The sequence below is a fragment of the Triturus cristatus genome, chromosome 11, assembly GCF_964204655.1.
Source record: "Triturus cristatus chromosome 11, aTriCri1.1, whole genome shotgun sequence".
Classification (NCBI taxonomy): Eukaryota; Metazoa; Chordata; class Amphibia; order Caudata; family Salamandridae; genus Triturus; species Triturus cristatus.
Genome location: NC_140594.1, coordinates 810,660,033 through 810,684,223, shown reverse-complemented (window position 1 = coordinate 810,684,223; position 24,191 = coordinate 810,660,033). Strand labels below are relative to the sequence as shown.

Here is a 24,191-nt window from a genome sequence, read left to right as displayed (position 1 = left end):
CAATGCATTTCGGGCGAGATAGGCACTTAATCAGGGGAATCTACAACATCAATAATTGCTATGAGTATCAAGAAGATATTAAACCGTCAACAAAATAATGCTTCAATCTTTTAACATTCATGTAACCTTGCAAGCAAGAGAGCAGACGGGAAGTCAGAGGTCTGGGTGTAACAGGTTTGATATAAAGTTCAATGTTATTGAAAAAGAGTTTAGAGAAAAAAACCAGGGGAGAAAAAGTAAAGGCAAAGTGATCCATAATTTAAAAATAAACACCCGAGAGACATTCAAAAAAGCTATACGGGCATGCCAAGTGTACCACTTGTCAGTTTGATAAAGTTAGTGAGGAACTATATATAATTGTGTAAACCTGTTGTGAAAAGGTGAAAGTGATGAGAATAAAAGAAAAGTGCCTGTGTAATGTAACGAAAGTACGGTGAGTGGCTGGCTCGCGAACAAGATACCGATGTGGGCTTAATAAAGACAGCCTGCCAAATGAGCGAAGTTTGAAGTCTCTGAAGAAAACGAGACAGCGAAAATTAATACTACTGGGATCAAGTGAATCAAGTATAGCAAAATGAAGGTTCTAGTAGTAGCTTACCGATCATTAGCATCTCGTAATCCAAGGAGGCTAACGGGAGTGGGATCTCGGTATCCCGGAGAGCGGGAATAACCGCTTTTGCGCATGCATGGAGTTTTAAACGTAATGGTAAAAATAAGAGTAGACCAGGAAGGCTTCTGAAATGTGGCATGTGCAAGTAAGAATCATAGAAACAGGACTATGGACAAATAGTCTACCACGTATTAGTAACGTGATTTATATAGGTTAGGGAAGACTATTCAAACATTCAAATAGAAAAGCGGAATCAAGCTAAACTGATACAAAACCCTGGATAGAATTAAGAATTCTAGAAAATTGGAGAGTATGAACTAATTAATCGAACGTGTTAGTAAAAAGAAAATAAACCCAATTGTAATAGAGGAAATTAGACATGTGAAATAAAAGAGGCAATAAACATGCCAATATTATAATAAAAGTATCATGATACAACTTGAAATCATAAACAATAGTATGAATAGACAACAACATACAAACAATAATTACAAACCTGCCTATACAAAACTATATTGATAACAAACCTCTTCTAGTCAGAAAGACTTTTCAAACTGCTAAATGGGCTTTTGTAGATTATACAAAAGCCCTTTTGCAGTTGCAAACTCTGTAGTTTGTGAATTACAAGGTTTGCAATGGCAAAAGGGTTTTTACTTCAGGTCTCAGACTGCATAAACTGCCAGGTCCTTATTTACAAAAATCTTAAAAATACACAGACAAAATATTGAGTTGTTTCTACTGAAAACAACTAACGGTTGTACATCAAAATATCGTACACAGGAACATCATGTGACACAAATATTGTGTTCTAAATATTGTTGAAAAAAGTATTGTCCAGTTGGGTGCAGATATTCTAATATCAACTCCAATAGGATGATATTGAAGCAAACATTTCACATCCTTTCAATATTTAAAAAAAAAAAATAATAATTTTAAATGTTTTTTTTTTTTTTGCAAAAACTATTTTTATTGCATTTTCAGGTACAATTACCTTTCGTTATTCACATCCTTTCAATATACGGTTTTAATGAGCACCTTGTTGCAAATTAAGGCCACGAGGTACCTAATGTAGCCTGGCCTTCTAGGTTTGTGCTGAAGTTATGAGCACTACCTTTATTCCATAAATTGGTAATCTTTCTTTTTTAAGGGCAGCCGCAGTTTACATCAGCATTTTATTTTGACTGACTTATTTTCCTAATTGCTATTATGATAATAACGAGCCTTAGACTAGCAGTTGTCCTTGCCAGAATACATCATGTTCCCTAGTTTGCCATATTAAATTACTGCTGGCATAATAGAAATTATATTTCTCCCCTGGATAGTTTTGTGGTTGGTGCTGTACTCTTGGAATGTGACGTAACTGCATATTTTTTATTGGAACTTTTTTTTGTGTTCAATATGTGTGCGGGTTTCTGCAGTGGCCTTTTCTAAGCAACGTCTGCCCCACGTTCCCACATTGCAGGTCTCTTAGATATATTTATGCCAGAATAAGTTATATATTTAACTATTTTTATTTAAAAATAAAGTTGGATATATTTAGACAAGTGTTTTCAATATTATAGCAACAGGTGGCCTGCTGGAAACTTCCAACTATCCTATGCTTGCCTGGGAAATTAGTATTAATGTGGTACACCTCCACTAATTGTTTTTGGGTCAGCTCTTGCCAGACTGTGAGTGATTGAGTGCATCCGTCTATATTATTGCTAACCTCAAGGACCGAAGTCAGATGTGTTGAAAGTACAGAGTCACTGAAGGTGCCGATTTCAAAGAATGAACATTGGTCAGTGTAGAATGGAATTTGATAAATAAATCCAAGAAAGATGAATTTGAAGAAAGTTGCATATATTCCATAAGAAGGACCCACGACCTTCAGCCACATCAACAGAACATACAATGAGCCAATAGTTACAATACATTAGAACACACCAAACATCTACGTTCTAAATATGACCTAACACCTTAAAGTAATACACATTAAATAACTAAATACATTAAATAAATATATACATTACCACATATTACACCCCCTTTCCTTTGATAAAACAAATACAAAAAAACAAAAAAAACAAAAATTGAATTAATAATACACATAATCTCTTGCATGAACAGGAGCTGATCTTACTCTTGAACTGCACCTTACCAAGTTGCCACATTCACCATTAGAGGTGAAATTGGCATGTGTAGAATGATTTTTATTAGTATTATTAGCATGTGCAGAATGATTCATATTGGAATTACTGTCACCTCTATCCAAGTCATTGCAAGAGGAACTAGCAACTCTAGTTCGCAAATTTTCATTGCTGGTTGAATTAGTCAAGGTATCAAAATCAAACCAATCACTTCTTTCCTTCTCCTGTGAAGAAGCCACTCTTTGTAAAATTATTCTCGCTTGTTCACTAGTCACCTTAACTAAAGCATTTCTATTCCACCATCCTTTATTCTGTAGTAAAACAGACATCCTAGCTATTTTCAAAACCTTTTACTGGTCTGAAAATTTTGACAATCCTTTACTAATTCTTATGGGTTTCTTTATTAAAACCCAGTCAACCACATTAAGAATACCTTCCTTCACATGCATTCTTCTGTCATAAAAACGTTTGTAAGCATCTTGCTTTTCTTTCACATGTTCACGCACTCTTCTTAAATCAATATTATGAGATACTTCTACCTTACTCAATAACCATGTAGGACTGAGTGCTGAAATCGGTTTTCTCCCTCTTAATAAAACAAAAGGAGCAACATTAGTAGTACTCTGTGGAGTGATGCTATAATTCCAAACTTTGAAATGTAGATATTCAGCAATGTCAAGATTGTTAGCAACTGCTGTCTGAACACCTTCTTTTATCAAACGATTAGCCCTTTCTACAAGACCGTTTAAAGCTGGAATATACAAAGGTGCTAGAATATGCTTGACATCATGTTTACCCAAAAATTTCGAAAACTCTTCAAATATAAAATGAGACCCATTGTCTGTAACAATTTCTTTCACCTTTCCTTCAATATAAAATAAATGTTTCAAAAATGAAACCACAGCAGCTGAATCCGCACTTTTGACAAAGGAAAAGTATAACCACTTAGAGAAATAGTCAATAGCAACTATAAGAAACTTTTTGTCACCCTTAACAATATTGAATGGACCTGCGTAATCAAGACCAATTTTCTCCTATGCATTATTAGGCCAACTCACAGGACATAAAGGAACTGTACTAGACGTCCAAGGTTTGTCAGAAAAAAGACATTCAGAATACGTTTCTACAAATCTTTTAACTTGGCCATCAATACCAGGCCACCAAGAGATTTCCTTAATTTTCTTTGTTGTTGCTGTAATCCCCAAATGTCCATCATGAGCTAAAGATATAATCTTTGGTCCCTGATTTACTGGTGGAACAAACAAATCCTGCCTAACTAAAATGCCATTAACTACAGATAACTCCCAAGCTACTTGTGAGAATATTCTAACATCTGTTGACATGCTTCTATCACATGGCCATCCTTCCATTAGAAACGTTTTCACTTGAATCATGTATTCATCTCTTTCATAACTTTCAAACCACTCTTTCTCTGAAATTTTGAATTGTTCATTTATATCATTGATTGTAAAAACATATTCCAAGTCCGTTTCATTATAACTGTTAACACACTCACTCTCAATAGGTAAACGTGACAAACAATCCGCTTTTACATTTTTACCCCCTGGAATATACTTATATCAAAATTAAATTCTTGTAATCTTGCTAATAGCCTAATGAGCCAAGAAGAAGCCGTATTAGAACAACTGTCTCCTAACATGTATATTAAAGGTTTGTGATCAGTATGCAATTCAAATTTCATTCCCCAAATCTACATCCTAAACTTTTCAGAAGCCCATGAACACGCAAGTGCTTCACGCTCAATAGTACTGTAGTTTCTTTCTGCATCACTAAGGGTGCGTGATGCGAACGCCACTGTACCTTCCTGACCAATAACGATCTGGCACCAAGCCCTTTGGAACTCGCATCTACTGTTATAATACACTTTTCACCATGGGTGAATGATTTACTAGCTGGAGCAGTTGTAATTAATTTTTTAACTAGAACAAAAGCACTCTGACAATCATCAGAGCAGACATACTTGACATTTTTCTTTAACAAATTTCTTAAAGGTTGGACAGCATATCCTTGTATAAATCTTGTGTAATATTCACTTAAACCCAAAAAAGCTCTAAGTGAATCTTTATGAATAGGCATGGGTGCATCATTAATACTACTCAATAATGAAAACTTAGGTTTGATACCCTCTATAGAGATATTATGACCCAAATAATTAACCTCTTGAGAAACGAAGTTGCATTTGTCAAAATTGATAGTCATGGCCTGATTACTCAATTTACTTAACACTTTCTCTAGCAAAATTATATGTTGGTCTAAATTTTTAGTATGAATCAGAATACCATCCTGGAACGCTTGTATGCCTTTTTGCTCTCCAAACAACTTATACATCAGCCTTTGAAAAACACTGGCAGTGGATGCTAATCCAAATGGCATCAGCTTATACATATATACACCAAAAGGTGTCACAAATGTAGTAAGGGGTTGAGATTCTTCAGATAATGGAATTTGATGATACGCCAAGCGTAAATCAATTATTGAAAAGAATTTACTACCTCCTAATTTCTCGTGAATTCTGGGCAGGGGATGATAGTCTACCAAAATATTTCTATTGAGAACCCTCAAATCTGCACACAGGCGTATATCGCCAGAACTCTTGTGTGCAACGACGGCAGCCGAACCCCATTCTGAAGAATCTACTTGTTTGATAATATCTTGTAAACACATATAATCCAAAAGTTTTTTGAGGTCTTCTCTAACAGAAAGAGGAACAGGTCTTACTTTTTGTATTACTTGAGTAGCATTGCCCTTCAATTTAATGGTATGTTGGAAATCCTTAACCATACCAACCTTTTTAGAAAAAACTTCTGGAAATTTAGAAAACAAGTTCTGTACAATACCTTCATGTGTACTAATTTCACATGTACATTTAACACAGGCATTTCACCAAGAGTATCTGGTTCAGCATGTCCCGGTCTGAGTATAATTCCTAATTTGGCTTGATCTTGCCACCCAAGTATGTCACGACCATTAACTGCGACATACATTTTAGTGAAAATATTTCTTCCTTTAAACAAAATGCTGTCATCAAAATAACCCTTCATGATTATATCATATTCCCCGAAAGCTTTGGGATTTATAGTGGTAGATTTCAATAATTTCTCTGACCAAAACTTTTTGAATGTGTTTTCAGCCAGAATGGTTATGGGAGACCCAGAATCGGCCATAATGTCAAGGTTGATTTTACCAATTAGAACATCACAAATTGGACCTTAACATCTCTTTTCACAGTCACTTACAGCATTAACTTCAACAGACAAGACATTACTAATTGCTTCTGTCATAATGTCATTTTCCACATCCAATTGACTAACTTTAAATTTTGTTTTGCTAGAATTGCATACAGTGTAGTAATGCCCAGTTTTCTTGCAATATTTTCATCTTTTCCCTAGTGCAGGACAATTAGGATAATTGCTCATGTGAAATCTTGAGCCACACCTATAACATACGCCTCCTACTTTCTTTACTTTAGTTTTCTTTGGTAGATTTCTATGTGAAACCAAATTGACATCAGAATCATTACTGTTAGATACTGCGCAAATTTGTGGTGCTTTTAAATTTTCAGAAGAAATAGTAGTGGAAGATTCAGTCAAAATTTTAGATGAAACAACTGAACGTTCAATACTTATAGCTATATCCATAACCTCATCCAGTGATGGATTTTAACAAGTCAATATACGTTCTTGAATCTACTTATTGAAGCAATTAAAAATTAATTGATCACATAAAGCAGTATCTAAATAATTTTCAAATACACATTTTGATGATAAAACAAGTAATACTGCCAAATAATCCTCTATAGACTCTTCAGCAGTCTGTTTACGTTTAAAGAACTTGTGTCTTTCAATCATGACAGAAGGTTCATCAACATACTGCTTGCCGATGCATGCTAAAGCTTCCTTAAAAACATCCCAAGTTTCATTTCCTCTGGGAGCGGGAAAAACTGTTAAGTTATCAAAAATCTCTTATCCAGTACTACCTAAATGGTTGAATAATAACGCTCTTCTTCTTGAAGGTGAATATTTAGTGGCATCAATGGCCTCCAAATAATTCTCAAAGACCCTAAACCATTTGTGCCAAGGTGTTAAAGGTTTACCTGCTACTTCAAGATATGGGGTGGTTGCATGACATTGTTGACAGAAGCCATAACATAAATCACCACCACAATTCCAAACGTAGAAAATATAAAATATTACTAAGAAAATAAATATTACTAGGAGAAGATGTGCAAAATTCTTGAAGACACAAACACCATTTCCTTGAAGCAGTGGTGAAGTACTGTTACTCGCGTTAACTCCGATGAAAACGTCGTGAAAATGGTGTCCAGCAAGATTTTTATCCCAAAGTATTAAGATGGCCGCCAAACGTGCTATACATGCTCTATTTACAGCGAGTAGAGCTTGTTTCAGAAGCATTAGGTGGCGTGCTGACGTCGAAGACAAGCTTTCACAGTTGAATTCAAAGACTGTGTGAAGCGCGAGAGTTCTGAAGCTCTGGCAATCATTCAAACGTCAGCACAGATAAAATAGCTCTTCAGCGCATCCGAACACAGTACGAGCAGAACTTTAAGAAATGCGGCAGATTCAAAAGCAAACAGGTCAGCAGTTGGCAATCGTACATGTAACTGGATGTAAAATGTACTTTACCACAATGCCTCGAAGAGTTGCTTGATGAATAAATAGTTGAAATGGTTGCTAAAGTAAAACACCTCTTTAAAATTTCTTTTAAACTCCTTTTCCAAAGTTCTCCTTTTCCTTGAAATCCTTTTTGTGGCTTGAAATGGCAAAATATAAACAGGAACAAGCGTCGGTGGGTCCAAACAATTAAGAAGATCGTCGCCATAAAATGTAGTATGGAATTTTATAAATAAATCCAAGAAAGATGAATTTGAAGAAAGTTGCGTTTATTCCATAAGAAGGACCCACGACATTCAGCCACAGCAACAGAACATACAATGAACCAATAGTTACAATACATTAGAACACACCAAACATCTGCGTTCTAAATATGACCTAACACCTTAAAGTAATATACACATTAAATAACAAAATACATTAAATAAATATATACATTACCACATATTACAGTCAGAAAATGAGCCCATCAAACACTGTGCTATTGCTGTGGGGGGCAAAAGTGGGGTGAGTCTATGTTGTGCACCCACTGGAATTCTGATTTTTGTCCTTTAAGTGCCGGAGCATATGCAGGTATTTTTAGCTGTTAGTCCTGCACATGTTTTGCATATGCATTCCTTTTGCACCCATTGTAGGAGTATTGTTCACACTTCGGATGGTGCAGTGCAAATGTGTCTTCCAGGAAGTCTTTGCCATTTTCAGCTCTGCATGGGGGCTGCTTATAGTGGCCTTAGATGTGGCAACTAGTTTGTGACAGGGTAGGCGGGGATGCATATAGGTTGTTTCTGCAGATGTAACTTTTTTGAAATACCAAAAGTAAACAAACAAGCATAGAGTTGCATCTCGCATGCTTTGGTGTCATCAGTAACAAAACAAAAGATAAACTACTGATCAATTACCGACCTCTGAGTTGGGAGTAGTAACTGATTCACAAAGGGGTCAGCTTCCATGTCTTGAATCCTGTTTGCTGGCCTTAGAAGAAGCAGGGAGTGGTCCACAGCATCCCTGCCTGCTTTCATGGATGTCCTCTAACGCGGGAACTTTTTTATTTTTGTTTTTAGAGCAGGGGTCATCAATCTGTGGGGCGCGACCCCCAGGGGGGCCGTGGAGTCACAAAAAGGGGGTCGTGCATTCCCAGTCACACTTCTGCCTGGAACTGGAATCTAAAACCCTCCTTTATTTTCACGCCCACCCTTTCCCCACTGCTGTTTTTGGGATTCCTCTGGTCTGCCCTCGCTGTGCCGTTCTCCGACCTCTGTTTGTCCAGCTGACTTGAGGAAAGCCCACACTGACTATCCTGGGCCTTTTTAAATTAAAATGTGTTTTTTAAAGACAAAACTAGTAATTCTTAACAAAATCCAAGGACCAGATCTCAGAGGTAAATGCACTATGTGCAAATGGAAATCCACGTGTAGCTCACAATTCTCTCTATGCTTGCTTCCCTGTGAGAGTGCATGCAGGGCACTTACTGTTAGCAATTACTCCAGTCAGCTCAGTTGTCCCAGACTACTGCGTACAGACCTTAAAACCCCATTGTGCACTGTCCTAGTGACATCTACCAAGCCAGTTACATTTGGTAAATAGCAGAAGTTTCACTTACTGATGTCTGTTATTCGACTTTTATTGCAAAGTTGCCCCACATGCTTTTCAATGTGACACTTTCAACTCTGCTTTAAAGTCCCCTAGGGAGGCACTCACATTTCCACCCGCACCACCGGAAAGAACAATCTTCCCAACAAAAAGGGATTTGTAAGACAAAACTAGCCATTCGAAACTCAATCATATGTTATTATCATTGAGTATTCAACACATGAAATAAGGAGAATCGAACCAGAGACGTCACATGTCGTGTGTACTCATTCCAAAGCTCTCAGGGGCTATGCCTTTTACTTTCTTGCTGAGACAGGGTTGGGGCAATGGTGCTGGCTGCAGGTGCTCTTTTCCCTTTAGAAATGGCACTGCCATCATGCAGCTGACAGAAGGGCAATGTGCTTGGTGGGAGCGGGGGGACATAACACTGAAGGGGTGAAAGGGAAAAGCCTGGACTGCCTGTGTGTGAATATTAGATATTGAGAGACAGGGCTAGACATACTTTAACTGACAAAGATGGGAGATGGGGGTATGGGAGGCCGATTGGATGTCAAGGAGAGAGGTGTGGAGCTAGTGGCGAGAGGTGGGATGTGGGTGTAAGAGGGGACTGGAGAAAAGGGGTGGATGAAGTGAGGGAAGTGAGGAGAGGCAAGGTGAAAGACATGGAAGAGTGGGAGGGGTGAGAGTGGAGGATGTGAGAGGTGAGGAGAGATGAGGGGGAGAGGAGATGGGAGGAAAGAAGACAGCCGAGAGAGGTGAGGGAGTCAGAGAATTTGATTTGAGAGGTCAGGGATGATGAGAAATGTGAAGTGGTGAAGGAAGTGAGGAAACACAAGAGAAGAGGTGAGAGAAAGATGAAGGCAGAGAGGAGGGCTACTATTAAAGGATGAGCTAAGATAGCTGAGAGGTGATCTGTGAAGTAAATAGAGAATTTGATGCGACATGGGTGAGGTAGAGCAGCAATAGGGGAATAAAGGGAGTTGTGGAGGTGGTGCTGAGGTGACAGGTAAGATGGACGTTGGTTCAAGAAGGTGTAGACGAACAATGGAGGGATGTGAATGATGAATGGGGGGACGGGATAAATATAAGATACAAATAGATGAAACAGAAATTTCAAGGGAAAGACTTGAGGTGAATAAGAAGTGCTGAGGGTTGTGAGAGGAGACGGGGCAAAGGGAGGCCATGAGATAAATGAGAGAGAATATTAGAGATGATGGGATTGAAAAGACAGAACGTCGAGGGGTGATTAAAGGTGAATTGAGAGGTTGAATGTGGAGAGTTCAGAAGTTGTAAAAAGGGGTGAAATAAAATGGCCTGCAAAGGGAGAGAGGGCTCCGGGGTTGAGAAAGGGGAGAAGGATAGAAGGGAGGAAGTGGGAGGAAAGAGGTGTGGGGAAACTGCTTAGCTCTGCATAAGACCGCCCAGGTTTTAAGGAACCCCTGCTGCTCTCGGCCAGGGCCTGGTGAGCTCCAAATGTAGCAACACTGCGGAGTGGAAGGTCTTTCATAAAGGACCACATAGCAATATTTACATTTTCTTACCACACAATTTAATCGACCCTGCTGCATAATTTGGTCCTCCCCTGTCTCATAATTCCAGTAGCCCTGCCTTTAGGGCAGGCTGGCAGTGCCCAAAGGGATGGTCAGTCAGATCAGTGTGTGGGCCTTTTTTTTTTTTTTTTTGCTGCTTGTTCGCCTGTTTTATGATCTGGTGGGCTGTTTTTACTGTTAATTTCGGTGCTATGACCACAACTATTGTCTGCAGCACGCACAAATGCATGCAGTCTCCCATACCTTGCAAAACACCTATACAGCTCGGCCTTTACAAGTTTGAAACTGGGATAATTTGGTCCTTACGGTGCCTCATAATTCCAGTATGCTTATAGGGCAGTCTGGCAGTGCCCAAAGGGGTGGCCAGGCAGGTAAGTGTGTGGGCTTTTTATTGGCTGCTTGCTGGCCTGTTTTGTGGTCTAGCGGACTGTTTTCACTGTTGATTTCTGTGTAGTTAGCCTGTGACCAGTCACCGACAAACCTTGAACTTGTTAAACAATGTTTAAAAATATTTTACTACCGTAAAAATGATTTGCGTGCGAACTGGGGGCATTTATGATTGTCGATGATGCGGAGTACCAAGTTCTAGAGATGTTTGTCAGGAGGGGGTCCTTACCTAGGAATTTTTGACAGGGGCGTCACGGCATCCAAAAGTTTGAAGACCTCTGCATTAGAGGACATGAGTTGCTCCAAAAACGTTTTCCAGTATGGTAATGCAAAAGTAAGGGGTGGGAAGGGGGTCTGCTGTCCCTTGGATGCCTCCACCTACATCTAATCACTGTGGGTTGCAATTTGTGACTAGCCTAGTTAAAATTCATTAGGCAGATAATTTTGTGGCTCCCTGAAAATGAACAATTTGTGATGAAACCTATTAGTGCACATGTCGGTTTGCAAATTACATAACCATTCACAAGCCATTCATATACATGTACATCCTGGTTTGTGATTGGGTATTAGCATATCAGGGCCTTACCACCAGAAATAGCGTTTGCCAGACAGGTACTTCATCACAAACATGATGGACATCAAATTCGCCTTATTGCAAGTGAATAAGGATATAATGCACTTGTAATAAGCAGGTTGGGATATCCGTCACATTTGTGACAGTGTACCTGACACAAAAACAAAATTGATAGGGATTACAAAGCAGCAGAAAAAACTTCATCATGCAATTTTCAGAGAAATAAAGTCTCTAAATTGGACAATTTCTTCAGTAACTAGTAGGAAAAGCAATTTATCAGACAACACATTTAAGTGTTGGGTATAGCAGATGCTCACTCGCAAGGATCACAAACATCTTACTCAATCTTGAAATGATTATAAACATGTATACAACAAAGGTTCTGGCTGCATCACATTGTCATTCCATATCAAAAATGCATCTTCAATGTAACATAAACTGAGAACAGGTCATTCAAATATAAATACATAGCACAATCACTCCAAGCAAACCGTGGTCCTTACCTGATGCGACAGAAAAAAGATGTCTCCTCCATGCAGTCTTGGGTGGCCACATCTAAAGAGGGACATTTAAAAAAGTGCAAGTCAATAATCAGGATCTCATTCTATTGCAAATAAGTAAACAAGCTTCTTCCAGTAGACTCTCACTACTTCTGCCTACCCCTTCTGCATCATAACTCTCCTCCTTAGTTGGTTCTTCATTTGAGAAGCATGATTAACGAGGAGATGTCTATTCCATAGACCAAACACAATACATTTTTAGCACCAGCATTATTTCACTTAATTTCCAACTTCTTTAGCCCACCAGTTTTGAGTGGTTTGTAATCAGGTTACCTATAGTTACTGTGTACTGTCAAAATCTAATAGCTACCATTTCCCACAACATCCTCCTCTCCACAACACTATGCATCTCATATAGATGATTTCACACAACAATGAGCTTTGACAGATAGCAAATGCAAAAACAACAATTGATGGACAGAATGCAAGACAATGTCATACATTCACCCCAGTACAGAGATCTGGGCCTAAATCCATCGTTTTTTTGCTCACCATGCCGTTCCAGTTTGAACCCAGCCATATGCAAATCAGTCTTGACCCTGTGCCTCATGGGAACAGTCCAGCCCGAATTGCCAAGCCAGGTCCTCCCTGGACTGGAAACAAGCATCCTAGGACCGGTTTCTGGCATTTCAGCCGTCTTCAGCCAGGCTTGCTTGATTTCCAGTGGCATGGAGAGCAAGGGACCCACGTCTGGGCATACCCTTTCCACTCGGGGTGACAAATGCAAAAACAACAATTGATGGACAGAATGCAAGACAATGTCATACATTCACCCCAGTACAGAGATCTGGGCCTAAATCCATCGTTTTTTTGCTCACCATGCCGTTCCAGTTTGAACCCAGCCATATGCAAATCAGTCTTGACCCTGTGCCTCATGGGAACAGTCCAGCCCGAATTGCCAAGCCAGGTCCTCCCTGGACTGGAAACAAGCATCCTAGGACCGGTTTCTGGCATTTCAGCCGTCTTCAGCCAGGCTTGCTTGATTTCCAGTGGCATGGAGAGCAAGGGACCCACGTCTGGGCATACCCTTTCCACTCGGGGTGACAAATGCAAAAACAACAATTGATGGACAGAATGCAAGACAATGTCATACATTCACCCCAGTACAGAGATCTGGGCCTAAATCCATCGTTTTTTTGCTCACCATGCCGTTCCAGTTTGAACCCAGCCATATGCAAATCAGTCTTGACCCTGTGCCTCATGGGAACAGTCCAGCCCGAATTGCCAAGCCAGGTCCTCCCTGGACTGGAAACAAGCATCCTAGGACCGGTTTCTGGCATTTCAGCCGTCTTCAGCCAGGCTTGCTTGATTTCCAGTGGCATGGAGAGCAAGGGACCCACGTCTGGGCATACCCTTTCCACTCGCCATAAGTTGGCAGGGTATGCTCAGACGTGAGTCCCTTGCTCACTTTGCCACTGGATTCAAGCAAGCCTGGCTGAAGACGGCTGAAATGCCAGAAACCGGTCCTAGGAAGCTTGTTTCCGGTCCAGGGAAGGCATGGCTTGGCAGTTCGGGCTGGACTGTTCCCATGAGGCACAGGGTCAGACTGATTTGCATATGGCCATGTCTGAACTGGGGTGGCAGAGTGGGCTAAAGAACGGTGATGGATCAAACCCGGATCTGTTGACTGGGTGTGAGTGTTTGATTGGTTCTGATGCTCCGTCCATCACCACCCCCTTTTGTACCGCTTTGTTCGCCATAAGTTGGCAGGGTATGCTCAGACGTGAGTCCCTTGCTCACTTTGCCACTGGATTCAAGCAAGCCTGGCTGAAGACGGCTGAAATGCCAGAAACCGGTCCTAGGAAGCTTGTTTCCGGTCCAGGGAAGGCATGGCTTGGCAGTTCGGGCTGGACTGTTCCCATGAGGCACAGGGTCAGACTGATTTGCATATGGCCATGTCTGAACTGGGGTGGCAGAGTGGGCTAAAGAACGGTGATGGATCAAACCCGGATCTGTTGACTGGGTGTGAGTGTTTGATTGGTTCTGATGCTCCGTCCATCACCACCCCCTTTTGTACCGCTTTGTTCGCCATAAGTTGGCAGGGTATGCTCAGACGTGAGTCCCTTGCTCACTTTGCCACTGGATTCAAGCAAGCCTGGCTGAAGACGGCTGAAATGCCAGAAACCGGTCCTAGGAAGCTTGTTTCCGGTCCAGGGAAGGCATGGCTTGGCAGTTCGGGCTGGACTGTTCCCATGAGGCACAGGGTCAGACTGATTTGCATATGGCCATGTCTGAACTGGGGTGGCAGAGTGGGCTAAAGAACGGTGATGGATCAAACCCGGATCTGTTGACTGGGTGTGAGTGTTTGATTGGTTCTGATGCTCCGTCCATCACCACCCCCTTTTGTACCGCTTTGACAGATAGCAAGGCAGAAGGTTTTCAACCAGTCATTTTTTGACAGTGATCACCATAAAAGCCAACAATAAAACGCAAACACTTTATTCCAGATATATTAGAATATGTCATTTATGGTAAGGGGTGTTGAGGATATATCCGATTATCAAAATCAGTGAGAGTTAAGAGAAATCAACAGCAAACTAAAAGTTATCAAGTCAAATAAGGCTTACTGCATCTATAACCTGCATTGAAAGCCCCAATTCTGAGGTACTTCTAACCATAAATTCCTCAGTTTTAGAATATCCGTGTGTGCCAGACTGATTATGGACAGACACTGTGTGCCAGAGAATGGCATTGTGTGGCTCTGCTTTCAACTTGCTCCACCCAGGAAGTGATGGCTGGAGCTGCATATAGGTGCGACCCAAGAGCACTGATGTCAGTTCCTTTTTTTACTTGCCTTTTTACGCGTCCCTGTACCTGGTCTTTCACAGGTCGAGGATGATGTCAACCTCATGGAAGATTTGGCCCATAGGTGTGTTAGACCAGATCAGCAGTGCCGGGAGAGAGGTACTGGCCCTCTGAGATACTACGCCACCAGGCAAAGTGAACACAGGAGCTGCTGTTGCACCAAGGGCCTCAGGTGAGTGCTTAAGCCAGTGATGGGCAGGGTCAAGAGATAAAGAGCCTGTGTCTGGTGGGGAACGGTTGTATGATAGAGACACTCATGGCTAAATCACGCATGCCTCTACCATGCAGCCTAAACCATGAACGTGTCTTAATCACGCATTCCTTTACAACCCAATTTTGTAGTAAATGCATAAATGGTGAAGGGGTATGCGTGGCTAAGGCCACGACCCCCTCCCCCGCCTTAAGATACAAATTGCCTACCTGACTCCCCGCCCTGAAGTCCAAATACCACAACCCCCACCCCACATGCTGTTCCTAACCCTTAACAAACACTACCTCGATCCCCCTCTCACCCACTGCGCTGTCCCTAAAACTACCCCAATCCCTTCCTCTGCCCTAAGGCCTAATACCCTGACCACTAATTTAAAAAAACTACCACGACCCTCCCCCAGCCCTGTAAACTACCCCTGACCCTCCCCCAGCCCTGTTAACTACCCGACCCCCCAGCCCTGAATCCCACCCAAGCCCCCAGGCCAGAAAACAACCCCCATCCCCCTGCCCAGAAAACTACCCCTGAAAACCCCCACCCAAAAAACTATCCAACCCCCCAGCCCAGAAAACCACCCCAACCCCCAGCGCAGAAAACTACCCCAGACCCCCAACTCAAGAAAACGACCCCTCCAGCCCAGCCCCAATTACTTCACTGCGGCTCTCTTCCTGCCAAGGTCTTCCTGCTTCTGTCCCTGCAGCAGCCAGCAGCTAGACCATGCACTGCCTTATCCACGCATATGCATGGTTAAGGCAAGCATGGTTATGCTTACGATGTCTGAACATTCGGGATGAGGCCGAGGTGTTCCGACTTTTCCCATGGGGAACACTACAAATCAAGGACTGCATCAGCAGATTCGGGTCCAACACCTCTCGAGGATAGACTGGAAGGAACCACCAACCACAGAAACTCGGACCCTGCCTCTTAGGCCTTGAAGAATAGTGTGCAGGTGATGGAAGGCCTATTCTTTGGCCTGTTGGGGATCGCAGCACAGTCCATCGCATAGTCTGGCATCTCAGCCATGCCGAGCTATGCAGAGGGAACGTGTGATGATGCACTCAGGTTGCTGCTCCCCCTTCCAATCCAACACACTGCCAAACACCTGTGGCTCAGCGAAGCGGACATCATCTGGGTGATAAACTATTTGAGAAGACCTACCAACCATCCTGGGTGGACTGCGGTGATAAGGCCATGGACATTGATGACTGGTAGAGCACCATTTGCTCTGTAACTGACAATAGTTGAGCTGAGAGCCTCAATTGCCCACAGAACCCCCTCGAAAGACATACATTTGCATTGCTGGAAATTATCAACATCAGCAGGCAATGAAGACCAAGTGGTCACCTGCCTCTGCCAAAGAGCGGAGTCATGACACCTCCCCTCAAGGGGGAAGCTCCCCTGAGTACTATTAAGTCACAGTACGTTGGTGGTCCACATAGAGCTGTACTGTGTGCCATTGCTCTCTGCTTGATCAAAGGGGTGCTGTGCCCGGGGGAAGCTGCGGATCCGATTACGGAACGGCCATGGGAAAAATGCATCAGAGGCAATTGAGACTCCAGTTCAACAAAAAAAAGCCTACTCGAGGAGAAGACTTACAACAGCCCCTCGCACAATCCTGAGTCAAAAGTATCAGGGTTTCTTAAGAAGCTGAAAGAGGGTCTAAAAACCATAGGCTCAAAGATATACCACCTCACTATATGGATTTACAACTTCAAGGAGAGCAAGGACAAGCAAGACATGCGACTGGGGAGGCGAAAAACAGGATTTCAACTGTTGAGGATTCCTTGCATGGCCACACTCAAAGTGGCCACCCTCTCCAAAGAACTTGAGCTTGTGACATTGAAAAATGAAGGCTTCTAAGCTCGCTCATGGAAACACAATGCGCTTATTATTGGGGTACCCAAATCGGAACAAGTGAACAACACGGAAGCCTTTGTGAAACAAATGCTAATCTCCTTTGGTAGGGAGGCTTTTTCTTCTGCCTTGACTGTGCAACGCTTCCATAGATCCCTGGTGCCCAGACGGAAGCCAGGACAAAATCTGGAACCGATAATTGCACTTTTACTTAATTATAGGAATAGAGACACAATATTACCTCTCCATAGGTCCAGACCAGACTTGCAACATGGAGGCTCTTAGGTGGCCTTCTTTCCAGCTTCACTTTTTTGGGCAGGAGGCGCAACAATCTTTTCCCAAAGTTACAAAACTATTGCACAAACGATCGATCAAATACTCTGTGTTACACCCGACCAATCTGAAAGTGAACTCTCTGGTAAGATACACTTACGTATTCAACCAGAGGTGGCACTAGGCTATTTGTAAACCTGCCACGTACCCGCTGAGAAAGCGGAGTTGAGCGTAACTGGTCTGGCGATTGCTCAGCGATGCTGGAAACAACAATGTCCTAGCACAGACAATAAATAGCACGGGTGACACACTGATGATCCATCACAATAATGTTGGTCACACATTGTTAAGTAGTGATTACTATACTAAATCTCTTGCCTCAATTGGTTTCCCTTGGTATAAATGTTTACATAGCCCTTTGCTGGGTTGTGTCCCACCTGGGTCTGCCGCAATAGTGATGATTTTCATGCCGGCCCACATATGGCACTGTTGCATGCACAGTTAATGTTTTATTGATATAGGGGAGGTATAGCATCAGTAATTTCCAGGGGTTAGATGGTCAAAAATTCTCATATAGTAATGGGAGTCCCGAGGATACCAGGCCGGATGTGCGCTCTCTGGCCCCCTCAAGCGTTTAGTGCACCAGCAAAGGTAATGAACACTGCTTCATGGGTTTTGTAATTTTCTTTTCTTTAGGGAGGGACTCCACTGACGATTGGGGTTGGCATGGGTAGAGGGTGGGGAGCGGGCTGAGGGAATACTGTTGTGTTTCCTACTGAATGATTATCATGACACACGCATCATGAGATCATGCAGGTATACATGTCATAAAATCTAGAGGATGGACTGAAATGACATAGAGGGTACACAGGGTTGCAATGATCACTCAAACTGATTAGATCAACTGTGTGTGGGTTTCATAACCCCAGTATATCTCACCAAGTGCAATCTTACATAGACAGAAACAGAGCAAACATCACTTTTTTACAAGAGACACAAACCACTAGGAGCATGTCACATGTTTGCATCCACCTAGGGACAACATAGATATTTTGCATCATATTCTTCTTACTCTTCAAAAGTATACCCTTCACATTGCAGGGATGGCAAGCAGACACACAGGGCTTTTGGCTACTGGTAATGGGACATATAATGACACACATTTTGTCGTCCTTAAAGTATATGGTCAAAACAGTGACTCCTGGACTCCTTTGATGAAGTGATGGCTAACATCATAAATATGCTAATCTCCCTGTGGTGTGGGCTGAGAACTTTAATTTGATGCTATCACTGAGCCATGATCGTTCAACAGTAACTCACCAACTGGCGCCGCAGGCAGCCGAGACCATTAGCAAAATCTTTAGATTACATGAGATGACTGATTCATGCACCTCCAAACGGCAGATTACACCTTCTACTCTACAGTGCCTGATATGAGGTCATGCACTGACTGGCTGGCAATGCCGCAATTATGGGCATGGAACAAGATACCCGTATGTTACCCAGAACACGGTCGGATCATTCTCCCATTAAATTACAGCTGAGCGTCCCGTGCTCCCTGTGGCCGCACAGAGAGTGGAGACTGAGGGGGGAGTGAGTGGAGAAACCCTGCTTTCAAATCTGAAGTCCAGGGATGTATTTTAGATTACTTCAATGTAATCATGGTTCGGTATCTAAGACAGGTGTAATTGTGTATGCTTTTTGAAGCATATATACAATGCATGTGCATATCCAAAACCTCAGATATCCTCAGAACCTTGTAATAGCTACTGGATACACTAGAAGGCTACTGCGACATCGCGAAGCACGAAGTTTGATATTGATAAAAACAGGATCCACACCTTTGGGGAAGGAGATCAACCTAGCAGGACATGAGCATGGGTTCTGAGAACAAATAGGCCACACACACACACACACACATATAGCCAGCATACACAGTGCATAAGGCGACATCAAGACATCCACTGCCGATATTCTTTAGGTATTCCAAGACTATTAGAAGCATCTCTTGTCTTCTTGAGCACAATATACACAACCTGACATAGTTGTAAACTTAGATAGGATCACCCGGCCGTGGGTGGAGGGAGCAATTGAGCAGTTGCTGAACTCTCCCATAACACCTGAAGATATTAGATTATCGACGGTAGACCTGGCCAATGGTAAGACACCAGGAAGTGATGGTTAACTGGTAGAATTCTATAATGATTACATGGACATACTTGTGCCGTGACTTTTTAATGTATATGATGAAGCAATGAACAGAGTTGCGTTTCCTCACTCGATGATGCAAGAGGTGATTTTGCTCCTTGCAAAATCGGAACCCACTTATTGCTCCTCCTAACGACTGTTGTTTTTGCTGAATGTTGATAACAAACTTTTAGCTCTGATCCTGGCCCAGACATTACAACCATTAATGGTTAATACTTGCAGACCAGATGGGCTTTGTACTGCAAAGATCCACTGCTCTCAGTTTTCGTATACTGACGATGTCACTACATATACATATACAAACAGAGCAAACCCTAACAGGTAATCAAATATAAACAAAGTATAGAATAATGTATCAAATCAAGCAACTAGTCACAGTACAAACCACAGAATACAAATCCACATGAATCTCATACTACAATTGTTGTCATAAGAGCTAATATTTTGTATTCATTCATTGTTATCAATCACATGAAAAAATATTTCCTTATTAGACAATAAAGGCAATAAAAAGATATCCAGAATATATACATAACTGAATAGTGAGATCTCTGGAAACCCCCAAGAACATCTAAAACCCCTAACCTCCACTCCCTCAAAACTCAGACAGACCACTCATACTGAGTCAAGCCCACACTTCAGTTATACAAACATAAAAATCACAATTCGATAAAAACAACCAGAAAGATTAACTTTAAGACCAGGGGAGGAATCAATTTACATTAGCATATCCTTAGTAAACACGTTCCGAATATACAGATGGTACATTACACTGAGTTCCTTCATCCAATGATCCTCCAATTAAATAGATATCCTGGTCTAGATGGTTGTGAAATGGCGTTTAAGCAGGGCGCAGAAGGAATGGATGAAAATGGAACCACTCAGGGGAGGGGGAAAGAGTTTTTTCAAAAAGATAATCAGGGGGGTATAACAATTGGAACAATTTGGAACCACTACAAATCTGGTTCCGGTTTAGGCTAGGATGACGAAATTGCACACTCCAAAATATTGGGTGCATTAACAATGAGAAAACTCACGCAGTAAAATGTCCATGAAATGAAAACACCACGGAGATGTCAGGAGGAAAACCATCTCCACTTCTTATTGAAGTGCTTGAAATATGTCTTTAAGGCCACCCTTCATGTATAATCTAAAAGGCACAAAGACATCGATCTACCGGTCTGCATGTAGCCGTTTGTGGTTACTACATAGAATTGACCACCAACGTGCTGGCCGCTGCAATCCTGTTAGATGCTGAGAGAGAATGTGATGCTTTAGAATGGACCTATATGCCGGATGTCTGGAGGAGGCTTGGAGTTTACTTCTTGAGACTAGTAGATTTACTTAACACGTGAGTGCGCGTAAACAGAAACTTAACAGATAGGTTTACAATTGTCAGGGGCACGTGACAGGGCTGTCCTCTGTCCCTCTTGAAATTTGTAGTACTGGCAAGCCTTTAGCATGCTGGCTTCGAGAGATTTCACAGCCACATGGAGATACGGGTAGGATGGTTCTGTGCTCTTTTCATTATACGCAGATGACATTATTTTATTTTTTCAGAAACTGAATGAAACGCAAACCAAATCATTAGAGATATAATGTGATTTGGGGGATACTCACGTCTCCAGATTAATTGGGACAAATCAGAGATGTTCTTATTAACAGACAACAGAGGAGGAAATTTCAATGAACTGTTAAGCCTTTGTGAATGCAGATGATGGATAACCTCAAAAACACACTAAATGGACTAAATTATGTTTCTGAACTAAAAATGGTGGCTACTCTGAAACAAACATAATGCTCCAATGTGTCAGCTTTGCTTGTATTTGTGGACAGATAAAATATGTGTAAAAACATACCTGCATTTGCAGGTTAATTCAATGGATTGTGTAATACAATTTAATTTACCTTGGGGAATCTGTTATAGTTTAGTTTCATCACTAGAAATCATGTGTTGAGGCATTGATGGTCCAGATTATGTAAAACAGTAATAAACAATCACCTTCTCTCCCTCTCTTTCTCCCCCATCTTTTCTCACCCACTTCAGACCACCCCTTAAACACCTTGTTTTTCATTTTTACCTACCCCACCACCATGGTTAGCGGTCCAGTCAATGTAGATCGGCCAGGAGATAAGAGCATAGCTGCTCGACCGCACGAGTGGAAACAGCATTGAAACCTGTTCCCAATTTGATCTTGGTTTTGGGGTGTAATGACAACCCGCGAGGTGAGAATCAATAAGCAATTTGTGATATTCTGGTAAACCAGCAATATTTTATTATTTGTGGTTATGGTGTGTGTGTTCCCCATATCTGGGTTACCTTGACGGCTCATATAGACCTTAATGGGGTTGAATACAATCTTTCTAATTAACTTAGGAATTAGATTCTGCATAGCATTATATACCGAGCCACAAATTGTACTAAACAATAGCTGCAGCACTATAATGGAGTAGTCCAATGATAGTTCAGAATTATTAGTATCAGATTTAGAGCATTAATTTTGATCTGCACACAATATAACCAGATATATATGGACACTGGTGAATGCAGTAAATATAGGATACACTATGATCATATATATTACCCTCCACATAGTTGTAAAGCAAGTCCCACAAGGTTGGCCATATTGACCCTGTATAAGCACTGGTTTGACATCTCAGGATTGTTTTCCTTTTAGAATAGAAACAGCAGGTTATCCTAATATCCTAATAATTCCTTCAGAGCTACAGGTGTTCATTTATTTAAAACCGACTTGTTCTACAGGAATTAAATTATGCTTTTGAAGCTTGTAATAGGATTTTGGTACACACTTCTGCACGTACATCAATTAAGCTGATTAAACGATAACTCTTGTATTTAGGTTTCCAGCTCCTTTCCAGCTATCTTGAAAACAAAAACGTTGTGTTAACCAATGAAAGATGAGCGCAAAAATGTTTACCCACCACTGTGTTCGCTTTTATATTTTGGACCCGATTACAAGTCTGGTGTTCCACGGACAGCCTGACTCATTTGAGTGCGGCTGTGGCGGTCTCCCGGCCGTCCTATTACAACTAAGGCTGTTGGACCGACATAGCCCCTCCACAGCCGCCAGTTAACCGCAATTCCCTGGCAGTGTTGTGGCGGTGAGGGAGCCGCAATATGCTTGGCAGGACTGTCGGGGTCCCGCAAAGAATATTACGAGCTTCCTCTCTGCCGGCGGTGTCATGGAGGGTCATCCTCCATTAACACTGTTGCGGAAATGAAACACAGGGGGCCCTGCAGGGCCCCCTGTGCCCCGTCCACTTGGGAATGCACACAGGAGGGCAGAACATGTACCACCATGTATGCATGCACCCCAGTTCCTGCACGACATGGATGTATCAGTACATGCCGTGCAAGGCAACGCCATGGGAACGCCAATAACCAGCCCACCAGACAGGAGGAAACTCCTAATCTGATGGAGGTGTGATCACGGCTTTGGTGGTGCGGAGGCAGGGGGCACTGGGGGCCGCACCACCAAAGTTGAAATCAGGCCCTTAGTGATTGCTGATTTGTATAGAATAGGTCAAATGTGGTGCCGAGATTTGACAGCTGTTACTACTTTCCGCCACTCCTTTTTTGTGGTGGTATACAAACTGTTTTAATGCTATGATTACCAATAACAGCAAAATATAAACAGTTTCTGAAATGCTGGCCATCATTATGAATTGTACCTTGACTGTATACAAAGACAATAAGATGATAGACAGGTTTTACTTTGATGGCAGGCTCACTGGCCTGCCATATTAGGAGAAAAGATGTACCACACATATGTGTTAGCCTCACTCTTACTCATAATTTGCAACGGGAAAGGAGGCTGCTTTTCAGAATAGTTGTGCCGATAACACAATGCTCTTAGCTGGAGCATAAATATTTTGCAGTCTCTTTAGCTGTTTGTGAAGATTGTACATTAAATGGCAACATTTGGGCACTTCTAGTGATGGTGGTAGGGTCCAGAAATAAACGAAAACAGAGATTTACAATATATGAAAGTCCTTTGGAACCATAGAAGATTTTCACTACTTAGGGGTAAACTTTGCAGGGGATCGGAAATGGAACGATTTACAGGAGTAAGACAAAAACACTTTAGGAGCAATAAAGGGTGCCACCTCCCTGAGATGCATTAAGAGCAAGCAACTGGTGCTCACCTATGTCTACCTTAAATAGAAGGGGTGATCCTTTATTTAGCCACCTTTATTAACAGAGAAGGAAAAATCCAGGCTGACAGCTGCACATCATTTTTGAGTCTGAAGTATCAATACAGGTGAATAGGAAAATGTGACAGATAATGTAATCACAAGAACAGAGGAAATAATCACCATAAGATAGTTTTCTAAAAGTAGGCCAGAAGTCTACCATTCAAAGATGGTTTCTACTTCTATCCCCTCAATTAATCCTCTGCCTAGCCATAAGGTATATGCCAACAGTACCCTACCTTTTTCCTATAATTTTTGTAAATCTAAATTTTAGCTGTTACCCTTACCACTAAACTAAACCTAACTACAACTTGAACCCTTTCACTTTCCCTGTGACTAACATTCATGGCAAACTGTTCCTTAGTTCCAGTTGTGGCCCTAGTTTTCATCCTTACTTTTTACAGTTTAAGAATATGTACTATTTCTATATGCAATAACAAAAGAAACAAATCATATGATTTATTTGTTATTACAGTCTAAAAACAGAAGACATTACTACCACTTTCCCCATTATGATTTTGTTATTAAGGATTTATCTAAATTCTTCTTAACTGTAGACTCTTAAATGGCATTATT

General features: G+C 41.6%; 1 protein-coding gene across 1 annotated transcript in view; it reads right to left on the bottom strand.

Annotated features, from left to right (window-relative positions):
- Positions 1 to 24,191, bottom strand: part of LOC146785466 (period circadian protein homolog 2-like) — a 484,700-nt gene that overhangs the window by 322,784 nt on the left and 137,725 nt on the right. Inside the window, exon 6 of the mRNA XM_085634530.1 lies at positions 11,996 to 12,047. Within this exon, the coding sequence (XP_085490656.1) occupies positions 11,996 to 12,047 (52 nt within the window). The remainder of the gene's footprint in view (positions 1 to 11,995; positions 12,048 to 24,191) is intronic.